Source organism: Chiloscyllium plagiosum, chromosome 42 (genome assembly GCF_004010195.1).
Source record: "Chiloscyllium plagiosum isolate BGI_BamShark_2017 chromosome 42, ASM401019v2, whole genome shotgun sequence".
NCBI lineage: Eukaryota > Metazoa > Chordata > Chondrichthyes > Orectolobiformes > Hemiscylliidae > Chiloscyllium > Chiloscyllium plagiosum.
The window spans coordinates 302,695-326,707 of record NC_057751.1 but is presented as its reverse complement, the minus strand read 5'-3'; the positions used below and the strand labels follow the sequence as shown (position 1 = coordinate 326,707).

The 24,013-nt window shown below is 43.2% G+C and overlaps 1 protein-coding gene across 2 annotated transcripts in view; it reads left to right on the top strand.

The window, feature by feature from the left end:
• Positions 1 to 8,038: 8,038 nt before the first annotated feature.
• The window catches only part of sorbs3 (sorbin and SH3 domain containing 3), a 48,313-nt gene continuing 32,338 nt past the window's right edge, over positions 8,039 to 24,013 (top strand). The window contains exons 1-5 of one of the 2 annotated variants that reach the window (XM_043681156.1): positions 8,039 to 8,236; positions 12,706 to 13,015; positions 21,256 to 21,327; positions 22,423 to 22,683; positions 23,775 to 23,844. In XM_043681156.1, the coding sequence (XP_043537091.1) occupies positions 21,277 to 21,327; positions 22,423 to 22,683; positions 23,775 to 23,844 (382 nt within the window). In that variant the 5' untranslated portion in view covers positions 8,039 to 8,236; positions 12,706 to 13,015; positions 21,256 to 21,276. The remainder of the gene's footprint in view (positions 8,237 to 12,705; positions 13,016 to 21,255; positions 21,328 to 22,422; positions 22,684 to 23,774; positions 23,845 to 24,013) is intronic. The other variant, XM_043681155.1, reaches the window with a different exon arrangement.

The following is a 24,013-nucleotide window of genomic DNA, read 5'->3' as shown; positions in this document are numbered from 1 at the left end:
AATATGTGTTCGGATAGAATTTGGAATGTTAACAAATCTCTTAGTGAAAGACAGAACATGCTCAAAGGGTCAAATAGCGCACTTCAGCTGTATGTTTGGATGTACATTGTTGTGGGCAGGGAGGTAAATACTGTCTTCAACGGCTGAGATACTGCAATATGCAGAAGACAGAAAACAGGTTTCAGGAACAAAATCAGAAATTGCTGGAGAAATTCAGCATGTCTGGCAGCATCTGTGGGAAGAAAGCTAAGTTAACATTTTGAGTCTGGTGACTCTTTAAATGCCGCCAGACCTGCTGAGTTTCTCCAGCATTTTCTGTTTTTGTTTCAGATCTCAAGCATCCGCAGTTCCTGTTTTATTTTATTACGGGTCTGGAGCTGACCCTTCCCTAGGACAGGAGCTGCAAAAAAACTTGCGTTTATACTATGCTTCTTTGTGATCTCGAGAAGTCTGATAACACTTTACTGCTAATAAAGTTCATTTTGAGTAACCATTGTTGAGATGTAAGACAGCAGCTGACACCTCAGGCACAGCCACCTCCCACAAATAGAAATGTGATTGTGATCAGATTATCTATTTGAGTCATAGTGGACGAGGGAAAGACATTGACCTTCGGACTCCAGGGAGAATTCCCCTGCTCTTGAAAATAATGTAATGTGATATTTTACATTTACCGGAGTGAAGAGGGCAGATGTAACTTTTTCATTGTCAGATTTTATAGATATCTCTGTGACAGTGGCACACCTCCTCAGTGGTGAACTCGCAGTGTCAGCCTGGACTATATGGGACAGTGTCCAGAGTGATGTCTGAACTATCCTTGACTGGATGGAAGCACTACCTACTGAGGTTTGGCAGCTTTTACTGTTAGTGAATCAAGAGAGTTGTGTTTCACACTGTGACTCCTCCTTTGCCTTTTAACGATCAAAGGTTTCCAGTTGTTGCCAACATTGTCAAACTCCAGTCTGTTGGGATGAAGTCATCGTTTTCTGTTTTAACCAATGACACCAGTTCCCCAATCTTGCAACATTTCTGTGTCTATTAATACACATAAATGTTAGTTTTGTTTCCTGTGATTTTGCTTTTCCATTTCTGTCTACCACATTATACTTCCTTAATCCCAAATGCTCCCATGTTCAACTCATTTACCTACTTATTCCCATTGAGTGGCATCTCAGCCTCCTTCCAAACCTGCTTCCTTTCCATTTCCTTGCTGTTAATACAAAGTTTGCTGTGCAGATGCTCTATTCAGTCGTCCACCATCCTCCTCTGAAACTGCTCCACTGTCAGGTAAACTACTTGGGAGTACATTCACATAGTTCCATTCTCCTCTGTCACATCATAGCCATAGGGCCACTTGCAGTGGTTTCTCTTCCTGCACCTGCTCTGTGCTCTCTGGTGATCCTAAGAACCTGTACTTGGCTACCTTCTTTTTCCCATCTACACATTACCTCAGCAACATCAACAAAGCATTAGTTTTTGACACATACACTGATGAGACCCAGCTCCTCCTCACCTCAAGCTCTCTCTATTCCTCCACATTTCTAAATTGCCATGGTGATTTCTCCAAAGTCCAGTCCTGAATGAGCACAAGTGTCCTTCAGATAGAAATTGGGAAGACTGAATCTCTATCTAATGACCCTTCATTTTGGTCATTGTTCCAAACACCCTTTCCAAATGTCCCTTTTCACCCAGAGAATGGTGAGTCTGCATAAATCTCTGCCACAGGAAATGGTCAAGGACCAAACATTGAATGTTTTCAAGAAGCAGTTAGATATAGTTCTGAGGGCTAAAAGAAACAGGATACTGAGTTGGACAATCAGCCATGATCATATTAAATGGTGGAGAAGGCTCAAAGGGTTGATTGGCCTATCCTGCTCCAATTTCCTATCTAATTAAATGGGTTACTGCAAGCTTTTTGGCCTGACATGCATGGGGAATGTGAGGAAGAGCTTGGTTCTACCGTGTCTGCTCACCACCTTGAAGTTGCTCTACTGAAAGTGCTGGAAGTAGAGATGATCAGTGATTTCAAAAGGAAGTTGAAGCAAGAAGATTGACAGGAATACAGGGATAGAGCAGGGGAATGGCATAGATAGGATTGCTCCACAGAGAGTTGCACACACACATACATTTGACCAAGGAGTAGAAGGTGGAGGCCACTCAACCCCTCAAGCCAGTTTGCCATTTTGTAAGATCATGGCTGATCTGATTACTTCACATTATCACTTATCCCAGTAACCTTTCAACCCAAGAATCTACCCATCTCTGCCTTAAAAATACTCAAAGACTATCCATGCTGTGTCTTTTGAAGAAGAGAACGACATGACCCTCTGTGAGAAAGACTTTTCTCCTGCTCTCAGTCTGAAATGGGTGACCCATTATTTTTAAACTTTGATCCCTAGTTTTAGATTCTCCCACAAGTCGAAACATCCTTTCCATGTCCACCTGGTCAAAACTCCTCAGGATCTTGTATTTTTCACTGAAGTCCCCAGTTGCTGTTCTAAACTGTGCCTGCTGAGTCTCTCCAACCTTTCCTCGTATAACCTACCCGTTCCAGGTAATAGTCTGTTAGACCTACTCCGAATAGCTTCCCAAATTTTTATATTCTTCATAATTAAATAGCAGTACTCCAGTTGTATTCTCACCAAAGCCCTGTGTAACTGAAGCAATTCCCCTCACAGTAAATGGTGACTATTAGCATTCCTGATTACTTGCTGTACCTGCATAATAACCTTCTGCAATTCATGCATAACGACACCCAGGTCCCTCTGCATCTCAGAGCTCTGCAATCCCTGACCTTTTCGATAATATGCTTTTATGCTTTTGCTAAATAGTGATGCCTTGAAAAGAGTTCATGTTACAGAAGAGGAGGTGCTCGAGGTCTTAAAACACATAAAGGTAGATAAGTCCCCAGGATTTGATCATGTATTTCACAGAACTTTGTGGGAAGCTAGGAAAGAAATTGCTGGCCCCCTTGCTGAGATATTTGTATCATTGATAGCCACAGATGAGGTGCTGGAAGATAAGTTTGGCTGGTGTGGTGCCAATATTTAAGAAAGGCTACAAGGAAAACTTGGGGCAGCAGGGTGGCACAGTAGGAAATCTAATTAAAAGCCAGATCGGCGAGCCTTACGTCTGTGGTGGGTAAATTGTTGGAGGGGATTCTAAGGGATCAGATTAACATACATTTGGAAACACAAGAACTCATTAGAGATAATCAGCATTGCTTTGTGCATGTGAAATCATGTCTCACGAACTGGATTGAGTTTTTGAAGAGGTGACAAAGAAGATTAATGAAGACAGAGCAGTCAACATTGTCGGCAAAGCATTCAACAAGATTCCACATGGTAGACTGGTTAGTAACGTTAGATCACGTGAGATCCAGGGAGAGCAACCAATCGGATTCAAAATTGGCTTGAGGATAGGAGACAGAGGGTGGTGGTGGAGGGTTGTTTTTCAGACTGGAGGCCTGTGACCAGTGCTGTGCCACAAGGATCATTTTATAAATGATTTGAATGTGAATATAAGAAGTATTATTAGTAAGTTTGCAGATGACACCAAAATAGGTGCTGTAATGGATAGTGAAAACGATTAACTCAGAGTACAACAGGTCCATAATCAGATGGACCAGTGGGCCAAGGAGTGGCAGATAGAGTTTAATTTAGATAAATGTGAGGTTTTCCATTTTGCTAAGGTAAACCAGAGCAGGATTTATACAGTTAATAGTAGGCCCCTGCAGAGTGTTGCTGAATAGAGACGTAGGGGTGCAGGTTCATAGTTCCTTGAAAATGGAGTTGCAGATAGACAGGTGAAGAAGGTGTTTGGCACACTTGCCTTCATTGGTCATAACACTGAGTATAGGAGTTGGGATGTCATGTTGTGGCTGTACAGGGCATTAGCACATTTTTGAGAAGATTTGTAACTCAGGTTGAGATTCTGGATGTAAGTTTGCTTGTTGAGCTGGAAGATTCGTTTTCGGATATTTTGTAACCATACTAGGTAACATCATCAGTGAGCCTCTGGTGAAGCACTATTGTTAGTGACCCACTTTATATTTATGTGTTTAGGGTTCCTTGGATTGGTGATGTAATTTCCTGTGGTGACATAATTTCCTATGGTGATATCATTTCCTGTTTTTTTTCTCAGGGGGTGGTAAATGGGATCCAAGTCACTGTGTTTGTTGAGAGAGTTCCGGTTGGAATGCCATGCTTCTAGGAATTCTCGTGCGTGTCTCTCTTTAGCTTGTCCGAGGATGGATGCGTTGTCCCAGTCGAAGTGGTGTCCTTCCTCATCTGTATGTAAGGATATTAGTGACAATGGGTCACGTCTTTTTGTGGCAAGTTGATCTTCATGTATCCTGGTAGCCAGTTTTCTGCCTGTTTGTCCAATGTAATGTTTGTTACAGTCCTTGCAAGGCATTTTGTAAATGGCAGTAGTTTGGCTTGTTGTCTGCAGAGGGTCTTTAATGTTAATTTCACTGCTGTTTTAGTGTGCTGGTGAGTTTGTGGGCTACCATGACGCCAAGAGGTCAGAGTAGTCTGGCAGTCATTTCCAAGATGTCTTTGATGTAGGGGAGAGTGGCTTGGGTTTCTGGACCATTTTGTCTGCACGTTTGAGTTTGTTGATGAGAAATCGGTGGACTGTGTTCATTGGGTACCTATTCTTTTTGAATACGCAGTATAGGTGATTTTCCTCTGCTCTTCATAGTTCCTCTGTGCTGCAGTGTGTGGTGGCTCATTGAAATAGTGTCCTAATGCAGCTTCATTTGTGGGTGTTGGGCTGATTGCTTCTGTAGTTCAGTATTTGGTCAGTATGTGTTGTTTTCCTGGAGACACAGGGTTGAAGTTCCCCATTGACTGTTTGCTCTAATGCGACGTCTAGGAATGGCAGTTTGTTGTTGTTGTATTCCTCCTCTTCAGTGAATTTTATGCCAGTAGGGGTGTCATTGATGGCCTTGAAGGTTTCCTCTAATTTGTTTCATTCAGTGATGACAAAGGTGTCATCCATGTAGCGGACCCAAAGTTTGGGTTGAATGGTTGGCGGAGCTGTTTGCTCGAATGTCTGCATTACTGCCTCTGCTAAGAACCCTGATATCAGAGATCCCATGAGTGTTCCGTTGGTTTGTCTGGCGGTTTTGGTTTTGAAAGTGAAATGGGTGCTAAGGCAGGTACATTGTTGAGGCCACTTTTGGAATACTGTGTTCAGTTCTGGTTACCCTTCTATAGGAAGTATGTTATTAAGCTTGAGAGGGTGCAGAAAAGATTTACAAGGATGTTGCAGTGGCTGGAGGGTTTGAGCTATTGGGACAGGCTGAATATGCTGGGGCTTTTATCCCTGGAGTGTCAGAGACTATGGGGTGACCTTAGAGAGGTTAATAAAATCATGAGGGGCATTGATAAGGTGAATAGCCAAGGTCTTTTTCCTTGGGTGGGGAAGTCCAAAACTAGAGGTGTGAGGGTAAAGATTTAAAAAGGACTCAAGGGATAACTTTTTGATACAGAGGGTGGTGCATGTACGGAATGAGCTGCCAGAGGAAATGGTGGACGCTGATACAAGCCCAACATTTCAAAGACTTTAGATGGGCGTATGATTAAGAAGGGTTTAAATGGAAATTGGTCAAATATTGGCACATGGGTCTAGGTCCAATTGGGTTGTCTGGTCGATGCAGATGAGTTGGACTGTAGGGTCCGTTTCTGTGCTGTATTACTCTATGACTCTAAAAATGACACTTTCACATTCTTCCACATTGTGTTCCATTTACAAGATCTCTGCCCACTCACTTAACTTATCGACGTCCCTCTACAGTCTCCTTTTTTCATTCTCCAACTTATTTACAACATCTCTTGATGTCATCAGCAAATTTGGCAACTGTACCTTCCAACCCTGCAAACACATGAGGTCCCAGCACCAATCCTTGTGGTATACCACTTGTTGTATCTTGCCAATTTGAATAAGACCTATTTACATCTGCTTTCTCTTTCCTGTTAGCCAGCCAAGCTTCTATCCGTACTCCATAAAGCAGGAGCTTTTATTTTCCTCAATAACTTTGAATAACAAACACTTTATCAAATGTTTTCCAGAAGTGACAGTACAATATGTCCACCAGTTCCCCTTTATCTGCAGCCTGTGTTTTTTTTCCTCAAAGAACTCCAATAGATTGTTTAAAAATGACTTTTCTTTCTTGACGCAATTAATTCTGCCTGATTACCTTGAAATTTTCATAGTGCGCCGCAATAATATTTTTAACGATAGCTTCTGACATTGCTTTGTGACAGATGTTGAACTAACCAGCCTCTAGTTTCTTGTCTTCTGTCTCCATCTCTTTTTTAAACAAAGGTTTTACATTTGCTATCCAAGAAACGAATGGATTCCTGCCAAAACTTAGGGCATCTTGGGAAACTGAAACCAATATGCCAACTATCTCACTAAATACTTCGAAGACCCGAGATAAAGTTCACCAGGTTCCAGGCACTTGTCAGCCCACATTTGCAAATATTTACTCAATGTCACTTCTGTGATGATTGTGATTTTCCTGAGTCCCTCCCTCCGTTCCACTTCCTGATTTATTGCTCATTCTGAGATTTCTTTTCTACCCAGAAGTGCTCTTACACAGAACTGAACTTTTTTTTTCTGCATTCCTCTCAAACTGCAGAGTGAATTCTATCATATTATGGTCACTGTTCCCGAGGGATTTCTTCACCTTCAGCTCCCGAATCAAAACTGCCTCATTACATGTCACCATATCCAGAATTGGTCTTCCCGTGCAGGCTGTATGACACGTTATAGAGTCATACAGCATAGAAATAGGCTCTTCAACCCACTGTGTATGTACTGACCAATAAACATTAAACTATACTCATCATAAACAATGCCCTCTTGTTCTTGATACTTTTATAAACGGAAACAGTTTCTCTATGTTCTGTGTCCAGCCCCACTCATGATTTTGAAAATCTCTGTCAAATCCCTTCTCAACATTCTTCTCTCCAAGGCGAAAAGTCCCAGTATTTTCAACCTATCCTCGTGCCTGAAGTTTCTCATTCCTGGAACCACTCTTGTTAAATCCCTTCTGTGCTCTCTCCATTCATTCACATCTTTCCTCTAATGTGACACGTAAAAGTGTTCACATTACGCCAGCTGAGGTCTAACAAGTGTCTATACAAGCTCGCCATCACCTCCTTGCTCTTGTATTCGATGCCCCATCACTAAAGCTGAGAACACTGTGTGCTTTATTTACTGCTAATCGAAGTGCATCACCTCATACTTTCTCATTGCCACCTATCCAACCACTCCTCCAACTTACCAAAGTTTCACCAATTTATGCTTCATTCCCAGGTCCCAATCCACCAGTCAGGATTAATTTTTAAACCCTATCGCTTAAAAGAACCAACTCTTGTTTGTGTTCTGGGTGATTTCTCTATTTGAGCTTAGCTATTTTCTGAACCAACCCAGACCAGTGAAAGTCCTTGGATCCAATGGGTAAGTGGCGTGTTTAAAATGGGACTGTATCAGGCAGCAGGCGCTGCCCAGTGTGTGGCGAGGAGAGGGGCATGGTCACTGCCCAGTGTGGGACAGAGAGGGGTTGCGGTGGGTTTGTTTTCCTTAGTGTGGGGCTATAGTCGCAGAATGGTAAATCCAAAGGCTGGCCCTCTGTGTTGAGTGAAGTGATGCCAAATGAAGAAGTTGCAGGCGAATGTAGAAATCCTTCTCCTGTGTCACCAGTCCATGCATTTGGAAAGGAGAAATTAAGTCAGCTGTGATTGACTTTAATGGAAAATGATGCCATGTATATGTGGAGCAATAGACTGACTTATGCTATTGGTGCTGACTCTGACAGTGAATGAAGATATCCATGCAGTGGGTACAGTCTGGCTGAACCCTAAGCCAGTCCCGAAGCAGCCTACCCAGGAGAATCAGAAGTAGCAGTCTCTGTCAGCAGGGTTCTGAGAGGCACTGTGTGAGTTAATGTCCAGTTCGTTGCTCTGAACGTGGGCCAGATTCCATGTAAATAATCTGCCGAGCCTCTCTGCTCTCGCTCATTGCTGCAAATGAAAATGTTTTACACACTCAACTTCCACTCACACACAAGCAAACTCACTGTCCTTCACGAGTGACAGGAAATAGTTACAATCAAAAGCCGAACTTGAGAAGAGGACTTTAGACCAGCTGGTGAAGCGAGGGAGGCAGAATCAGCCAGTCAGCGACCATAGTGCAGCTCATCTGAAACGCAGCCAGAGCAACAGTAAGTCAATTTTTAAGCTAGATTCTTGGCGCAGCTGAAATGTCTTTCTCATTCCCACAGCTGGTTTGGAATAAACAGTTTTTGTCAGAAGCCACCAATGTGCTGCTTCTAATCTGTTTCTGAGAGACTCATGAACAAACTGTGTGTGATCAGAATAGAATGACTCTGGGTGTGTACAACTTTGTATCAGTTTGTCTGAGACTGTGTCAGTGTGTGTTACTGTCTACATCACTTTATCTGTCTGTGTCAGTGTGTGTTACAGTCTGTATCACAGTGCCTGAGATTGTATCAGTATCTTTCTTTTGACAATGTGTCAGTTTGTGTTACAGTCTGTATCACTATCTGTCTGTCTGAAAGCGTATCAGTCTCTTTTCCAATCTGTATTGCAGTGTCTGAGAGTGTGTCAGTGTATGTTACGGTCTGTGTCACAGTGTCTGTGAGTGTGTCAATATGTGTCTTGGTGTCTGTCTGTTTTGGAGTTGGTTTTCACTTTGTGTTGCAGTATTAACATATCTGAAAGTGTGTCTCAGTGCCAGTGAGCCTCTCTCAGTGGCTGTGACTTTCCTACTGTTTAAGCAGATTTGTGTAAGTTTGATCATGTGTTTCATTATGTAGGTGAACATGGTGAACATTGTGTCCATTTGTGAATGTAGATGTTATAGATCTTTGTATCTGCATGTTATAGATCTTTGTATCTGTGCTTCAGGAGCATGTTCCTGGATTTGATTTTGAGTGTTTGTATGTATGCGTGTACTTTCCAATGTATTTGTGTGTTTGATTTTCTGTGCAAGCATACTTGACTGTGTTATTGTGTGCACACACACGTGTATGTGAACGGGTGAACGTTTACATGTGCGTAATCTTATGTTTACGCCGAGGATTTATCTGTCTGTGTTTCATATTGGTGTGAATATCTGTTCATTGTTGTGTTTCTTCACCTATGTCAGTTGTACATGTGTCTGTTTGTGTTTGCATGCTTTTTTTTGTGTGTCTGTGTGCACACTCCAAGGTGTCTATTTCACTCTTGTCCCAGTTTTCTTCGACATAATTTCTGACTTGTTTTGTATAAGAGGGTCAGAGGCACTGTTGCCCGATTGGTGAATACAGACTTTATTGCTTTGTTTCTGGGTAGGAATTTGGCAAGGGATGATCAGCAGTTCACAGCCTTTCTGGATCTGTGCGGAATCTACAAAGTGAACCAAATGGGAACTGGATAGCTTGGCCATTGTTGGCAGTAAGACAATTACAATCGTGATGAGGCGGATTTGTAAACTGCATTGGTGAAGATGGCCTTAACTGGCCTCAGTACAGAAGTAAACTTTCTAGAGCTCATGTGGTGCAGTGACAGTTTCCTTACATGTCCCAAAAGACTGGATTCAAGTCCCACCTGCTTCAGAAGTGTGTTGTAATGTTCCTGTACATGTTGGGTAGAAAATTTCTATTAAAAAATTTCCTTTGGAGGCAGCTTACACACAGCAGTGGGACATTCCAGTTGAAATGGTTAACTTTTTCTGAAAGAACAAAGTGCATTTCCCTGAACAAGAGTTTTGAATAGGTATTAACAGATTGCAGTCAGTGTCAGAATGCAGGAAATATAATGATGACAGAAAGCAGCAAGGATATAATAACTAGGGATTGTCTTTCGTGGTGTTGCTTCAGGGATAAGAATTTGCTAGGACACCATGGAGAGTGATCCTGATCTTCATACTACACCATACAATCTTTTACGTCAACCTCAGAGAGTTCACAGTGTGGTGTTAAATGCCTCATGTGACAAAAAATTACATCTGAAGTGCAGCACTCTCTCAGTATTGACCTGACAACAATGCAGCACTCTCTCAGTACTGACATGCGTCAACGTAGACAGGAATGTTTGAACAGAATTAGGCCATTCAGCTCATTGTATCTATTGTAATATTAAAGATGATCATGGCTGATTAAATACTTAAATGCCTATTAATCACACTCTCTATAACTCTGCATGCCATTGACAATCAGAAATGTATTTATATATGTTCAAGGAATGAGATTCCACAGCCCTCCATGGTACAGAATTCCAAAGATTCAGCACCGTTGAGTGAAAAAAATTCTCCTTGGACTGAAGTAGTACCCCTCTTTATTTAAATTGTGTCCCCTGGCTCTATACTCCCAAACCAGTTGAAACATCTTACCTGCATCTACCTGTCTATCCCTTTTAGTATACCCAAAGTTTCAATGAGATCAGCTCTCTTTCGTCAAAACCCCTGAGAATACAGACCCAGTTTAACCAGTCTGTCTTCACAGCATAGTTCCACCATCCCAGGAATAAGTCTGGGTGAACCTTTGTTCACTCCCTCGCTGGCAATAATATCTTACCTGAGGTAAGGAAACCAAAACTGCACACAGCATCCAGATGGGGTCTAACCAAGCTCTTATCTGATTGAAGCAAAACCTCACTATTCCTGTTCTCAAATCCTCTTAGAATAGAAGGCAATATTCCAATAGGCTTCTTAATAACTTGCTGTTCCTATTTGTTAAGTCTTCAGTGACTTATCAACAAGGACCCTAGTCCCAACATCTACACTTTCTAGCCTCTCACTACTAAGAAATATTTTGCATACCTGTTCTTCCTACCAAAGTGGATAATGTCACATTTTTCAACATTATATTCCATCTGCCATGTTTTTGCCCAATTGTTAGACCTGTCTAAACTCTCCTGACGCTACTTTACGTCTTGTTCACTACACACATTCCTATTTAGCTTTGTATCAAGTGAAAATTTGGAAAAATTGCATTTTTTTTGCCATTTATATAATTGCTTTGGGTGTGAACTCAGGAGGCATAGTTAGTAAGTTTGCAGATGACACTAAAATTGGAGGTGTAGTGGACAGCGAAGAAGGTTACCTCAGAGTACAACGGGATCTTGATCAGATGGGCCAATGGGCTGAGGAGTGGCAGATGGAGTTTAATTTAGATAAATGTGAGGTACTGCATTTTGGAAAGGTAAATCAGGGCAGGACTAATACACTTAATGGTAAGGTCCTGGGGAGTGTTACTGAACAAAGAGACCTTGGAGTGCGGGTTCATAGTTTCTTGAAAGTCGGCTCATAGGCAGATTGGATAATGAAGATGATGTTTGGTATGCTTTCCTTTACTTGTCAGAGCATTGAATACAGGAGTTGGGAGGTTATGTTTCGGCCGTACAGGATATTGGTTCGGCCACTTTTGGGATATTCTGTGCAATTCTGGTTTCCCTCCTGTAGGAATGTTGTTGTCAAACTTGAAAGTTTTCAGCAAAGATTTACAAGGATGTTGCCAGGGATGGAGGGTTTGTGCTTTAAGGAGAGGCTGGAGAGGCTGGGGCTGTTTTCCCTGGAGCATCGGAGGCTGAGGTGTGATCTTACAGAGATGTATAAAATCGTAAAGAATGTGGATAGGGTAAATAGACAAGATTTTTTCCCTGGAATGGGAGAGTCCAGAGTTAGTGAGCATAGGTTTAGGGTGAGAGGGAAAGGATTTAAAAGGGGCCTAAGGGGCATCTTTTAAATGCAGAGGGTGGTGCATGTTTGGAATGAGCTGCCAGAGGAAGTGGCGGAGGCTGGTACAATGATAACATTTAAAAGCCATCTGGACAGGTATATGAATATGAAGGGTTCAGAGAGATATGGGCCAAGTGCTGGAAAATGGGACTAAATTAATTTAGGATGTCTGGTTGGCATGGACAAGTTGTCTGAAGGGTCTGCTTCCTTGCTCGACATCTCTGTGAGTCCATGACTGTATTTGCTCTAGTGTCTTAAGTGGGAGTACTCAGAACTCAGACTCTGGGGTGACATGAGCTATTGCTGACACTCTGTTGGATGTGGCTTACTAAGTACACCAGTGAGTGGAGTTGCAGAAGGAAAGGGAGAGCCTCTGTCTACTTCATTCACGCTTATGTTGAAAATTATTGTGTTCTGCCATGATGCTGCTCTGACAGCTACTCTTCATGTCCCTTGCTCAGATAGCTAGCTTCATTGAGCATCTAAATCAATGGGTATTCGAGCTTGAGTGAAGACCCCAACGCAGATCATTATTGTCTTCGCTCAATGTTGTTTCTGATCAGAGCAAATTCATCGTCATCATTGTCTCACCCATCCCCACCTACGCACTAACTGCATCCCTTGCCACCCTACTCTGCTACCCCATGACCATACCCTATCACACACCTCACACTGCCCTTTCTCTCCCCAACACTCTCCATTCCTCCCTCTCCAACATCCCACCTCCCTCGCTGCTTCAGCAACCCACACCTGAATCTTGGATCTCCAAGTCGTGGTTCTTGCCACAAACACAGCGTAGTGAGGCCTGTGTAAATATTAAGTCCAATGCTCTTTCTTTAAGAACCCCAGCTTGATGCAGCTCACGTGAGCATGAAACAATAAAGCTAATTAAGCAGCGACAGACTTTGCCTGAATTACATTGCTCAATTCTCCCTCTTTCTACTACCCCAGCTGCCAAGAACTGTGCCACTGATTGAACAACTGAGGGAAAGAGGAGGTACCTTCAACCCAACTCGTCTGCTGGCCTCAGCTCTCTCTCCCACAAAGGAAGGGACTTTACTTTTACGAAGTTTCACAGAGTTGGTGCCAGGAACAGCACAGAGGGCGGCACAGGAACTGATCAGTGAGTCACTGATCCCTTGAGCTACAGCTTTGAATGGACGCACACAGCTCAGTGAACTGGCAGTCTTGCCTTTAACCCTTCAGTAGCAAGACTACAGAGAGAGTTTGGCAGTGATTTACAGACTGGAGTCCAATCTTGGTGAGTTTTATTATATAAACCTGATTATCCAGGGGGAGTTCCAGTGCTGAATCTCATCGATGGGTCAGTGTGGTTTGTTGCTGTTCAGTCGTGTGGTTTGACGATGTTGTTTGGTTAACTGAGTACCAGTAACCAGAGTTGAAACTTTATTGCTGGAACAGCACAGCAGGTCAGGCAGCATCAAGGGAACAGGAGATTCGACGTTTCGGGCACAGGCCCTTCTTCAGGATTCCTGAAGAAGGGCCTGTGCCCGAAACGTCAAATCTCCTGTTCCCTGGATGCTGCCTGACCTGCTGTGCTGTTCCAGCAATAAAGTTTCAACTTTGATCTCCAGCATCTGCAGACCTCACTTTCTCCTACCAGTAACCAGAGCTGAACTAATAACCAAATTGCTGTTTGATGTGCTGGTCAGTTAACTGTGTCCTCACACTTAATGGCTTGTGCACCTCATAATGTGGCATATAGACAGGGGGCAGCGGTTCAACTAGAGTAGGCATCATGATCAGAACCAATCACTTCTTCACCACAATGATGCAACTTCAGGTGCCTCTTGATAAACTCCAGCACAATGAGCAAGACTGACAGTCCTAGCCCCATGTTGAGTGAGTTCCGGACTGTCAGAGGATCAGTACTGAAGGAGTGCTGCATTGTTAAAGTCAGTATTGAGAAATTTCTGCACTGTCAGATGGTCATTACTGACGGAGTGTCACACTGTTGGAGGGTCGGTACTGAAGGAGTGCTGTGCTGTCAGAGAGTCAGTGTTGAGAAAGTGCTGTTAAATTGAAGCCTCATGTGGGGATATAAAAAATGGTACAGGCACATTCTGTCAATGCTGTTTTTAGGAACTTATTGTGCACTAATTGGCAGTTGTGTCCGCCCGTTAGAAAAGTGAAAATCTTTGTGAATTATTTTGTTCACTGCCTACTTACTTAAGGCTCTCCAAGATGAAGTGAAAGGTGTGACAGAACTGTAAGTTTTTCCTGTGGTGTCCTGACTGTGAGAAATTAATCCAGAGAGAAGACTGGTATATAGTTCTGCATCAACCCAGCCCTCTCTGTCTTCCAAGTTCGCAGAGTCCCTTTGCAATAAATGTGTGTGTGGTTTGGCTCAGTGTTATGGAAAAGAATGAGTAATATTGGCCATTTGGAAAGCTATACACAATTGCCGGATCCAAGCAGTGGCAGCTCGGGGAATGAGTGTGCCTCAGAGAGAAACAGAATCTAATACAATAACATATTGAATTCTGTGTATTGGCCACTCAGGAACTCCACAGTGGAGTCTTGTATTAGTCTTTATAACTGTACTTTTATAAAACTTGGGAACAGCATTGATAGTGAAATGCACAATATTGAGCATCTAATATTCAAAATTAAACCTGCAGTAGTCACAATTCAGATTAGATTAGATTAGATTACTTACAATGTGAAAACAGGCCCTTCGGCCCAACAAGTCCACACCGACCCGCCAAGGCGCAACCCACCCAGACCCCTACATTTACCCCTTTACCTAACACGACAGGCAATTTAGCATGACCAATTCACCTGACCTGCACATCTTTGGACTGTGGGACGAAACCGGAGCACCCGGAGGAAACCCACGCAGACGCGGGGAGAATGTGCGAACTCCACACAGTCAGTCGCCTGAGGCGGGAATTGAACCCGGGTCTCTGGCGCTGTGAGGCAGCAGTGCTAACCACTGCTTGTATTCAGCTTGTAATATTCAGCATCACAATATTACCCGTATGAAGTTTTGAGATAACCCCATGAAATGCAGGAAGAGATCTCCAATATACAGTATTAACCATTTCATCTGCATTATTAACTCTGCCATGTAAATAGAAACCCAAGTGCACTCTTAGGTCTGAAAGTCAGTCATCTCAGCTCCAAGACATCACTGCAGGAGTTCTTCAGGATAGAGTCCTGGGCCCAGCCATCTCTAACAACCACAACCATCTTCCTTCCTGTCAGATATGACTCCAGCCAATGGAGAGTCATTTCCCTCTTTCCCATTCATTTCCAGTTTTGCTGAAGCTCTTTTGTGCCACATGAGCCAAATGCTGCCGTGGTTTCAAAGGTAATCACTCTGACCTCACCCATTAGTCAAAGAAGCATAGAATTTTACAGTACAGAAAGAGGCTATTTGGCTCACTGTGTCTGACCCCGTTCTGAATAGAGTGACCCAGCGAGTCCTGTTCTCTAGCCCTACCTCTGTAGCTCTCTAAGTTCATCACTTTGAAATATGTGTCCAACTCTCTTTGAAACCTCCTATGGAACCTGCCTCCACCACTCTCCCAGGTAGTGCATTCCTAACAATTCTGAGTCAAGAAGTTTCTCCTCATCTCACTCCTAGCTCTCTTGCTGAAAATCTTGAAATTGTGACCCCTTATTACTAACTAGTGAAATCAGGATATCTTTCTTTACCCTATCAAAATTGTTCACAATTTTGAATATCTCAGTAAGGTCTCATCTTAATCTTCTCTGCTCCAAGGAGAATAAGCCCAATGTCTCTAATCTTTCAATGTATCTAAAATCCCTCATTCATTCATGGTATCATTCTATTCAATCTCCTTTGCATTCTCTCCAGGGCTTTAACATCTTTCCTTTGCTAAGGTGCCCAGAATTGAACACAATACTCTAAATGTGGGCTGACCATTGGTTTCTTTTTAAAGAGGTGTAGCATCACTTCCTTGCTTTTATACACTATGCCTCTATTTATTAACCCAAGGATTGAATAAACCTTCTTGATAACTGTTTCAACTTGCCTGGCCACCTTCACAGAATTATGCATGTGGATTCCCTGTGTTCCTGTACTCCCCTCAGAGATGTACCATTAGCATGTGTTGTCTCTTCATGTTTCTTTTACCAAAATGCATGACTTCACATTTCTCTGCATTGAAATTCATCTGCCAGGTGGGAGAAAGTGGGGACTGCAGATACTGGAGATCAGAGTCGAGAGTGTGCTGCTGGAAAAACACAGCAGGTCAGTGAGCATCTGAGGAGTAGGAGAATCAACGTTTCAGGCAAGAGCTCTTCATCAGGTATCATCCTGATGAAGGGCTCTTGCCTGAAACATAGACTGTCCTGCTCCTCGGATGCTCCCTGACCTGCTGTGCTTTTTCAGCACCACATTCTCAACCTTCATTTGCCAGGTGTCAGACCATTTGGCCAACTTGTCAGTGTTCCTCAGAAGTCGCTCGGTGTCGTCCTCACAATTCACTATCCTCCCTCTGAACATTTAGAGATTTTGCCTTCAACACTCATCTCCAAATCATTTACATAAATCAGTAAAAGCAAGAATCCCAACACCAATCCATGGGGAACACCACTTTCAACCTGCCTCCAATCTGGAAAATATCCATCTATACCTACGCTATCTTTTAGCCAACTTCTAAACCATGTTGCCAAGGCCCCATCAATCCCAAACATTTCTAATTTGCTAACCAACCTGCCTTGTGGCACTGTATCAAATAATTTCTGAAAGTCCAAATGTACAACATTCACAGCATTGCCCTCATCCACTATCTGTGTAACCTCATCAAAAATTCAAATTAATTTGTCAGATATGACCTGCCCTTGACAAAACTACATTGACTGTTGAGTAGTAACTTATTTTTCTCCAAGCATATATTTATCTTATCCCATATTATGGCTTAGATGAGTTTTCCCGCTCTGAGATCAAGCTGATGGGTCTGGAATATCCTTTGACCATTTCTGAAACAACAGTGTCACATTTCCAATCCTCAGTCCCCTGGGGCAAATCCTGTGTTCAGAGTGGCCTGGAAAATTGCTGTCAACGGCTTTGTTACTCGCTCCCTCACCTCTGTCTCAGCAATCTATAATGCAGTCCATCGGGGCCTGGCGACATCTCTACCTGGAGTCCTGGTAGCCTCTTTAGCAACTCTTCTTTATCTATCACTGTATTGCTCAGTTGCTCAACACACACATTGTCAACTGGGCCATTGTTACACTTTTCTACTTTGGTAAAAACAGAAGCAAAGTACTCATGATGTACCTCTGCCATATCCTTTGTTTCAATAAGCAGCTTACCCTGCTTGTTCCTTATGGGCCCTCACTGTGTCCTTTGCTAATCTTTCACTATTAATAAGTTCACCAAATGTTTTAATGTTTGTTTTAATGTAGCCTGCCATCCTTTCCTCATTCTTCCTCTTAGCCTTCCTCATTACAAACTTTTGCCTCTCTCCTGCTATTGAGATGTTCTTCCTGACTTCTGTTGTAATTATTATTCCAGTATGCATCATATGCCATCGTCAAAGAGTATCATGGAGTTTAGTGGAAGCCAGATACCTTACAGTCTTATCCATAGATGGGCAGGTTACAATTGGAGATAGAGCCTAAGTTGTTTGGTCCAGTAATAAAGTGAAGTAGAGTGGTGCTGGAAAAGTACAGCAGTTCAGGCAGCATTCGAGGAGCAGGAAAATCGACGTTTCGGGTTTTTACCTAGTTTTTACCCAGTAATAAAGTGACCTTTTCAAATAATCTGTGCTGATGTCCTTTGGCCAGTAATATGAAATGCATAATTTGAATCAATTTCAACACTATTTTGGTTATTAATTTATCATCTGAAGCACTTTATTCATCACCAGTTGCTCTGAATAACTCTATGATTTTCACCAAGCAGTAAATGGATGTTTCGAATCCTGTTGCAAAGAAATTGGAAAGAGATTAATGATTAAATTGAGGCAGCAACTGAATTTATTACTACGTTCAGTCAGTGATAATTGTATGTTCAATTGTATGTTCAGTCAGTCAGAAAGTCAATAATTGCACTGAGTAAGTAATTTAGTTATAAAATTCTTTCAGTGCAGCAAAGTAAAAATAACCTCAGTCCTGATGTAGTTCATCCCAATCCTCATAATCACCACAAATCTTAATGTCTCTGTCAGTTCCCCTCAGTGCTCACTCTATTCATTAAGGTCACCACAGGGCTGACCTGTTTTCAAATGATTGTAATCTGCAAAGATGATTTGTCCTTTAAAGAGTAACCGTGGTGGAATTGCCCCAAAAATATCAGGATCACATTTTGATTTCATACTTTTCGTGATCTCTGATGACTCATCATGAGTTCTGGGTTTTGAGTGGCAATATTTCCTTGAATTTCAACAGACAAGTGTGTACACTGGGCTGGGCTTGCACTGAACAAATCTGGTCCTTCTGATAATGGTCGCAGCTCCTGAAATCACTTACCACTTATTAATCACAATAACCACAGTTTATTGTGGCTATAGATTATCACCATGGTGACTGAAGGACACTTTTCTGTTCCGGTATTAAAGTGACAGAAAAATCTAAAGAATCTGAGGAGAGAGTGCATGTGTATCTTTGGGGGAGCTGAAAATGTGTTGCTGGAAAAGCGCAGCAGGTCAGGCAGCATCCAAGGAGTAGGAGAATCGACGTTTTGGGCATGAGCCCTTCTTCAGGAAAGAAGGTATCTTTGGGGGGGACAGGACCAGGAATAGGCCATTCAGTCTGCCCCACCATTCAATTCGTGACAGACTGCAAACTTCCATGCCTTTTACTCCCCCATCCACATAGCTCTGAACACTATTGGTAATCAGAAACCTATCAATCTGTGCGTTAAACATACTCAACAGTCCTCTGAGGTTGAGAATTCCAAAGTGTCACAACCCTCTGAGTAAAATAATGTCTCCTCATCTCAGCCCAACATGGTTTTCCCTTAGTTTTAAATGGTCCCCCTAGTTCTAGATTCCCCCAACCAAGGAAACATCTGAGTTGCCTCTACCTTATGTAATTACCACTTCGCGTATTTGTAACTTTCAATGAGATCAGCTCGCGTTCTTCAGAACTCTACAGAATACAGATCCATTTTGTCCACCAAGTCTCTCTTCATGGAACAGTTCCACCATCCTGGGAATAAGTCTGGTGAACCAGAAATGGATTCAAAATTATGCACTTCATATTACTGGCCATGGGAGGTCAGCTCAGACTGTTTGAAAATGCCACTTTACTGTTGGACCAAACTACCAGTCTCTATCTCCAATTGTAGCCTGCCCATCAGTGGATAAGACTGTAAGGTATCTGGCTAGTCCCAAACCTCATGCTGGCAATAATATTTTCCTGAGGTAAAGAAACCAGCTGCACAAAATACTCCTGGTGTGGCCTAACCAAGCTCATATCCAATTAAAGCAAGACCTCAGCACTGCTGTCCTCAAATCCTCTCAGAATTAAAGTCAACTTTCTAATAGGCTTCTTGGTGGGCGGCATGGTGGCATAGTGGTCAGCACTGCTGCCTCACAGCGCCAGAGACATGGGTTCAATTCCCGCCTCAGGCGACTGACTGTGTGGAATTTGCACGTTCTCCCCGTGTCTGCATGGGTTTCCTCCGGGTGCTCCGGTTTCCTCCCACAGTCCAAAGATGTGCAGGTCAGGTGAATTGGCCATGCTAAATTGCCCGTAGTGTTAGGTAAGGGGTAAATGTAGGGGTATGGGTGGGTTGCGCTTTGGCGGGGCGGTGTGGACTTGTTGGGCCGAAGGGCCTGTTTCCACACTGTAAGTAATCTAATCTAATCTTTTTAATAATTTGCTGTTCCTGCTTATTAGCCTTCAGTGACTTAATAAGGACACCGAGTCCAACATCTACACTCTGCAGCCAAAGTGGGTAACTTCACATTCGTTATATTCCATCTGCCATGTTTCTGCTCATTCACTGAGTCTGTCCCAATCCTCTAAGTTCATTAAACATGATTTTCTATTCACAAATCTATGCTGACAATCAACCTGATCATTGTTGTATAATTGCCTGTTCGCACCATCCTTTTTTATAGATTCTGACATTTTCACTCTGACTGATGAAAGATAGCAAGTCTGTAGCTCCATGTTTTCTCTCTCATTCCTTCTTAAATAGTGGAGTGATACTTGCTACCTTTGAATACGCAGGTGTGCTGTTTGTCTGTGCATATAGACCTAAATGCCTCCGTGTATGTCTGTCTGTCTGTGTGGGTGTGTGAGAGTACAGGAGCGTGTTCAGAGAAGGTTCACAATAATAGTTCCAGGAATGAAATGCTTGACATATGAGGAAGGTTTGAGGACTCTGGACCTATACTCGATGGAGTTAAGAAGGATGAGGTGGCGTCCAATTGAAACCTACAGAATACTGAATGGCCTGGACGAAGTGGACGTTGGGAAGATGTTTCCAGTGGTAGAAGAGACTAGGACCCGAGGACACAGCCTTCGAATAAGGGGAAGAGCTTTTAGATCGGAGATGCAGAGAAACTTCTTCAGCCAGAGAGTGGGGAATCTATGGAATTCATTGCCACAGAAGGCTGTGGAGGCCAGGTCATTGAGTATATGTAAGAGGCCAGAGATATATAGGTTCTTGAGAATCTAGGGGATCAAGGGTTACAGGGAGAAAGTGGGAGAACAGGGTTGAAAAACTTATCAGCCTTAATTAAATGGTGAAGCAGACCCGATGGGCTGAATGGCCTAATGTCTGCTCTTATATCTTATGGTCCTATGATCAGTGTCTGTGTTCCTGTGCACTCATGGGCAAGTGATTGGGATGGATTTTCCTACACTCTGTTACATTGCTATCTGACCGTTTGCTGTCCTGAGATTTCTAGCATATCCATTGTTAACTCCCTGATCATAGGGAGTGAGAAACCTGGGCTGGTAGACTGTTTTGATGTTCACTTCTGCTCCTGTTTTGAGGCTCCTAAATATATTCTGGTTCTAGTGCTTAACTGGACTAACAGCAAGACCCAGCATGTCTCTCACAACATTTATGTTGTCTTGTGTGTGTGTGTGAGCTGGCTTTGTGTGGATTCATAGCCTGCTAATGGGCTGTGTGCAGACAGGGAACGCTGACACTCTGAGCAGTCTTTACATTGGAGCACCTGCATGCATCCAGCTCCTGTTGTGTGCTCTGGTGTGACACTAGTAAGTCAGTCAGTGTGGCACCGAAGCATCTGTTACCATGACACTGAAGCCAGACATTGTGTTACAGGGAACAACATCAGTTGTATTGATGAGCAGCCTTGTTTACTCAATGACCATGTGGGCTGGAGTGATCTTGGAATTATCTACTTGCAGAGTGGCTGGACAGTGGGACTTTCTGGATGCTGAGAATGCCTTTACTGGGTGCTTGTGTTTTTTGTAGTCTGTGTCATTCCTTATGTCTTGGTGCTGGGTTTGGAGAAAGGAATGTGTGGCCCTCAACTGGCTGTTATGTTTTCTTATTTACCCTTTCAATGTTTCTCTGTACAGATCCGTAAAGAAAGCCAAGGTATGGAACTGAAGCAAACGTTCCCCACAGCTTCCAGAATGGAGTCACAGGTAGTAGTATCTTATTCCTGAGGCTTGTGAAGCTATTAACCACTATTACTTCATGCTGACAGGCAGAAGACTTTGTGTTCATTGCCTCCAGTTTGAGTGTTGAATATTGTCACTTCCTGTCCCAGCCAGATTGACTGTTGATATCTGCTGGCACAGATTCCCGAGTGCAGGAAGTGCTGTGTTTGCTGTTTAATTCACAACTTGGAGAGTGCGTGGATGCACCCCACACTGACACTGTGTAGTTTCTCAAGAGTTCCTGACACTTTGTAGTTTTTCGACAGGTTTGTCACTCGATGGACCAGATCTCTTGACACGTATGTGCATCTCTAACTGACCTGTTTCCTCAGTACACATGTATACCTTAGTCCCTGGGAAAGAGCTTTGATCTCTGACAGTACAGCAGCTTTTTTCTATCTTTTGGATTCATTCTGTGTTGTGAACTTTGCTCTATTATTGGTTTGATGTTCCATCAACAAACTCTTCTTCCTCCTGTCATTTACCAGCTGTTGGAATTTGCACTCTCTGCCACGTCTCCTTTCGATGTCTCATCCTGTGGAACTCGATTCCTTCTCAATCACATTCTATCGGCAGCCTATGAAAACACAACCTGAACAACTTGTTCATTTATCTCATCTTTTAATCATGCCACTGTCCCACACACTGTCTACAAACCAATCTGGGATCTCTGACCTTCATTCTTCAGATCAGCCATCATCTTTTCCTGGGTTCTCCCTGGCACCCAATTCCTTGCAATCTCTCTATCCCAAACAATCCCATGGGATCTCTATGTACAGGATGATTCCTTTCTATTTAAACTTCTTCTGAACCCTTCAACAAACTGACAGATGGACCATTCAGTCCTAGAACAGTGCAGCAATCAGTGCTGGCCTTCCAAAAGTGCACAGTTCCCTCTGTACTGGCCCTTCAACACTGCAGTACTCCCTCAGTTACTAACCCTCTGAATGTGTCGCATTGCCTCAATTCAAGGTCAGCAGTTCTTGATACGTCAATTGTTAAGTTCCTTCCATCGGTTCCGATACAGGCATGGTTGCTGATCCTTATCAACATTTATCTGACTTACGAGCCTTGTTTTCTCAGGATGGGCCTGTATGTCAACCCAAAATCTTCCTGGTTTCCAAACACACAAGTGTCCAGCTGGCTGAACAACCAGGTGGAACTTTCCAGAAGAGGATTCCATCACCAATGGAAGCTGCGACACCTCCCTGCTCCAGCTCTGACAGTGTTCCCACACCCAATGACTTTGACACTTCGCAGCGTTTGAATCAACTGAAGATGGAGCTCCATGTTTCTCCAGGAACAGCCATCAATGGATGGACTGAACCACGCAATCCAGCTCTGGTAATGAATCCCAGTGACAGTCCCCACACAGGGTCACAGAGCTGCAGAAAAGTTTGACTCCTGGAAAAAGAGGGACAGTTGCAGCAAGGATACAAAATGAGCCGAGTGTTAGGAAACTGAGACGAGTGGTGAACAATTGTTGTTTGGACTGGTATAAGCTTTTTATTTGATGTTGGGACCCTTGCTGCCCTTGGTGGCTATTACAGAGTCAATTTGGTGCACCGCACACAAGTTTGAAACCTCGTGCCTAGTGAACTGTGAAGGAGAGAGTGTGGGAACCTTTGAAAGATATGGACAAGGTGCTGGAGTGGGCAGACTGATGGTAGATGAAATTCAGTGCAAAGAAGCATGAAGTGATTGATTTCGGGAAGAGGAATGCTGAGAGTCTAAAGTAATGAGTGCATCTCTAAAGAAGCTGCAGGAGCAGAGCATGTATAGGTGCATAATTCCTTAGAGGTAATTGGACAGGAGGAGAGAGCAATTGATAAAGTATACAGTGTCCTCAGCTTTTACTAAAATTAGAAACATAGAAGATAGCCATTCAGACCTTTTATTCATTGTGATCATGGCAAGAGGTAAAGATCAGTGTGGGGGTATTGGGTTTGAATTTATGGGACATTGGCACCAGTAGGGAAGGAGGGAACTGTTACGGTAGGATGGGCTCCACCCGAATCCTGCTGGGACCAGAGTCCTGGCAAATCACCTGTGGGTATGGAGATAGATGGACAAGTCAGGATCGTGTATTCATTCATTGTTGCTTCTTCACTGAGTCTGGCTCACGTGTTCTCAAACATCGTTTTGTTTCACTTCCTACTGCTTGTGTATCATCCTCACTTCCCCATTCCCCCTTCTCCTTCCCACTTACTTCTATTCTCTCTCTGTCAATCTTGTTGTCTCACTGTGTGGCTCTTCGTGTTCTCACTACTGTGCATTTCATTCGCTGTTTCCTCTCCCTTCCCACCCGGTCTATTCTCTCTCTTTTCCCATCTCCTCCCCTCTGTCTTCTTTGGTCCCTCTTCTCTGTCTTTTCCCTCTGTTTTACCTCTCTCCCCCTCTTCTCTCTCACTGTGTCCCTCCACTGTCTCTGCCAGGTTCCGGAGATGAATGGAAGTGAAGGACACTTGGCGTGTTTAGATGTCGCACCCACCGATCAGGCCAGGGGTAAGTTATCATTTAACATGTCAAAGGGAAGGACATAAAACTTAATGCTTTCGACAACGTAGAGGCAGCTTTATTCTGTAACTAAGCCTGGGCTGTCCCTGCTCTGGAGCATTTGATGGGGCAGTGTCAAGGAAGCTTGACTGTGTATCTAACCCTCTGGTCTCCCTGA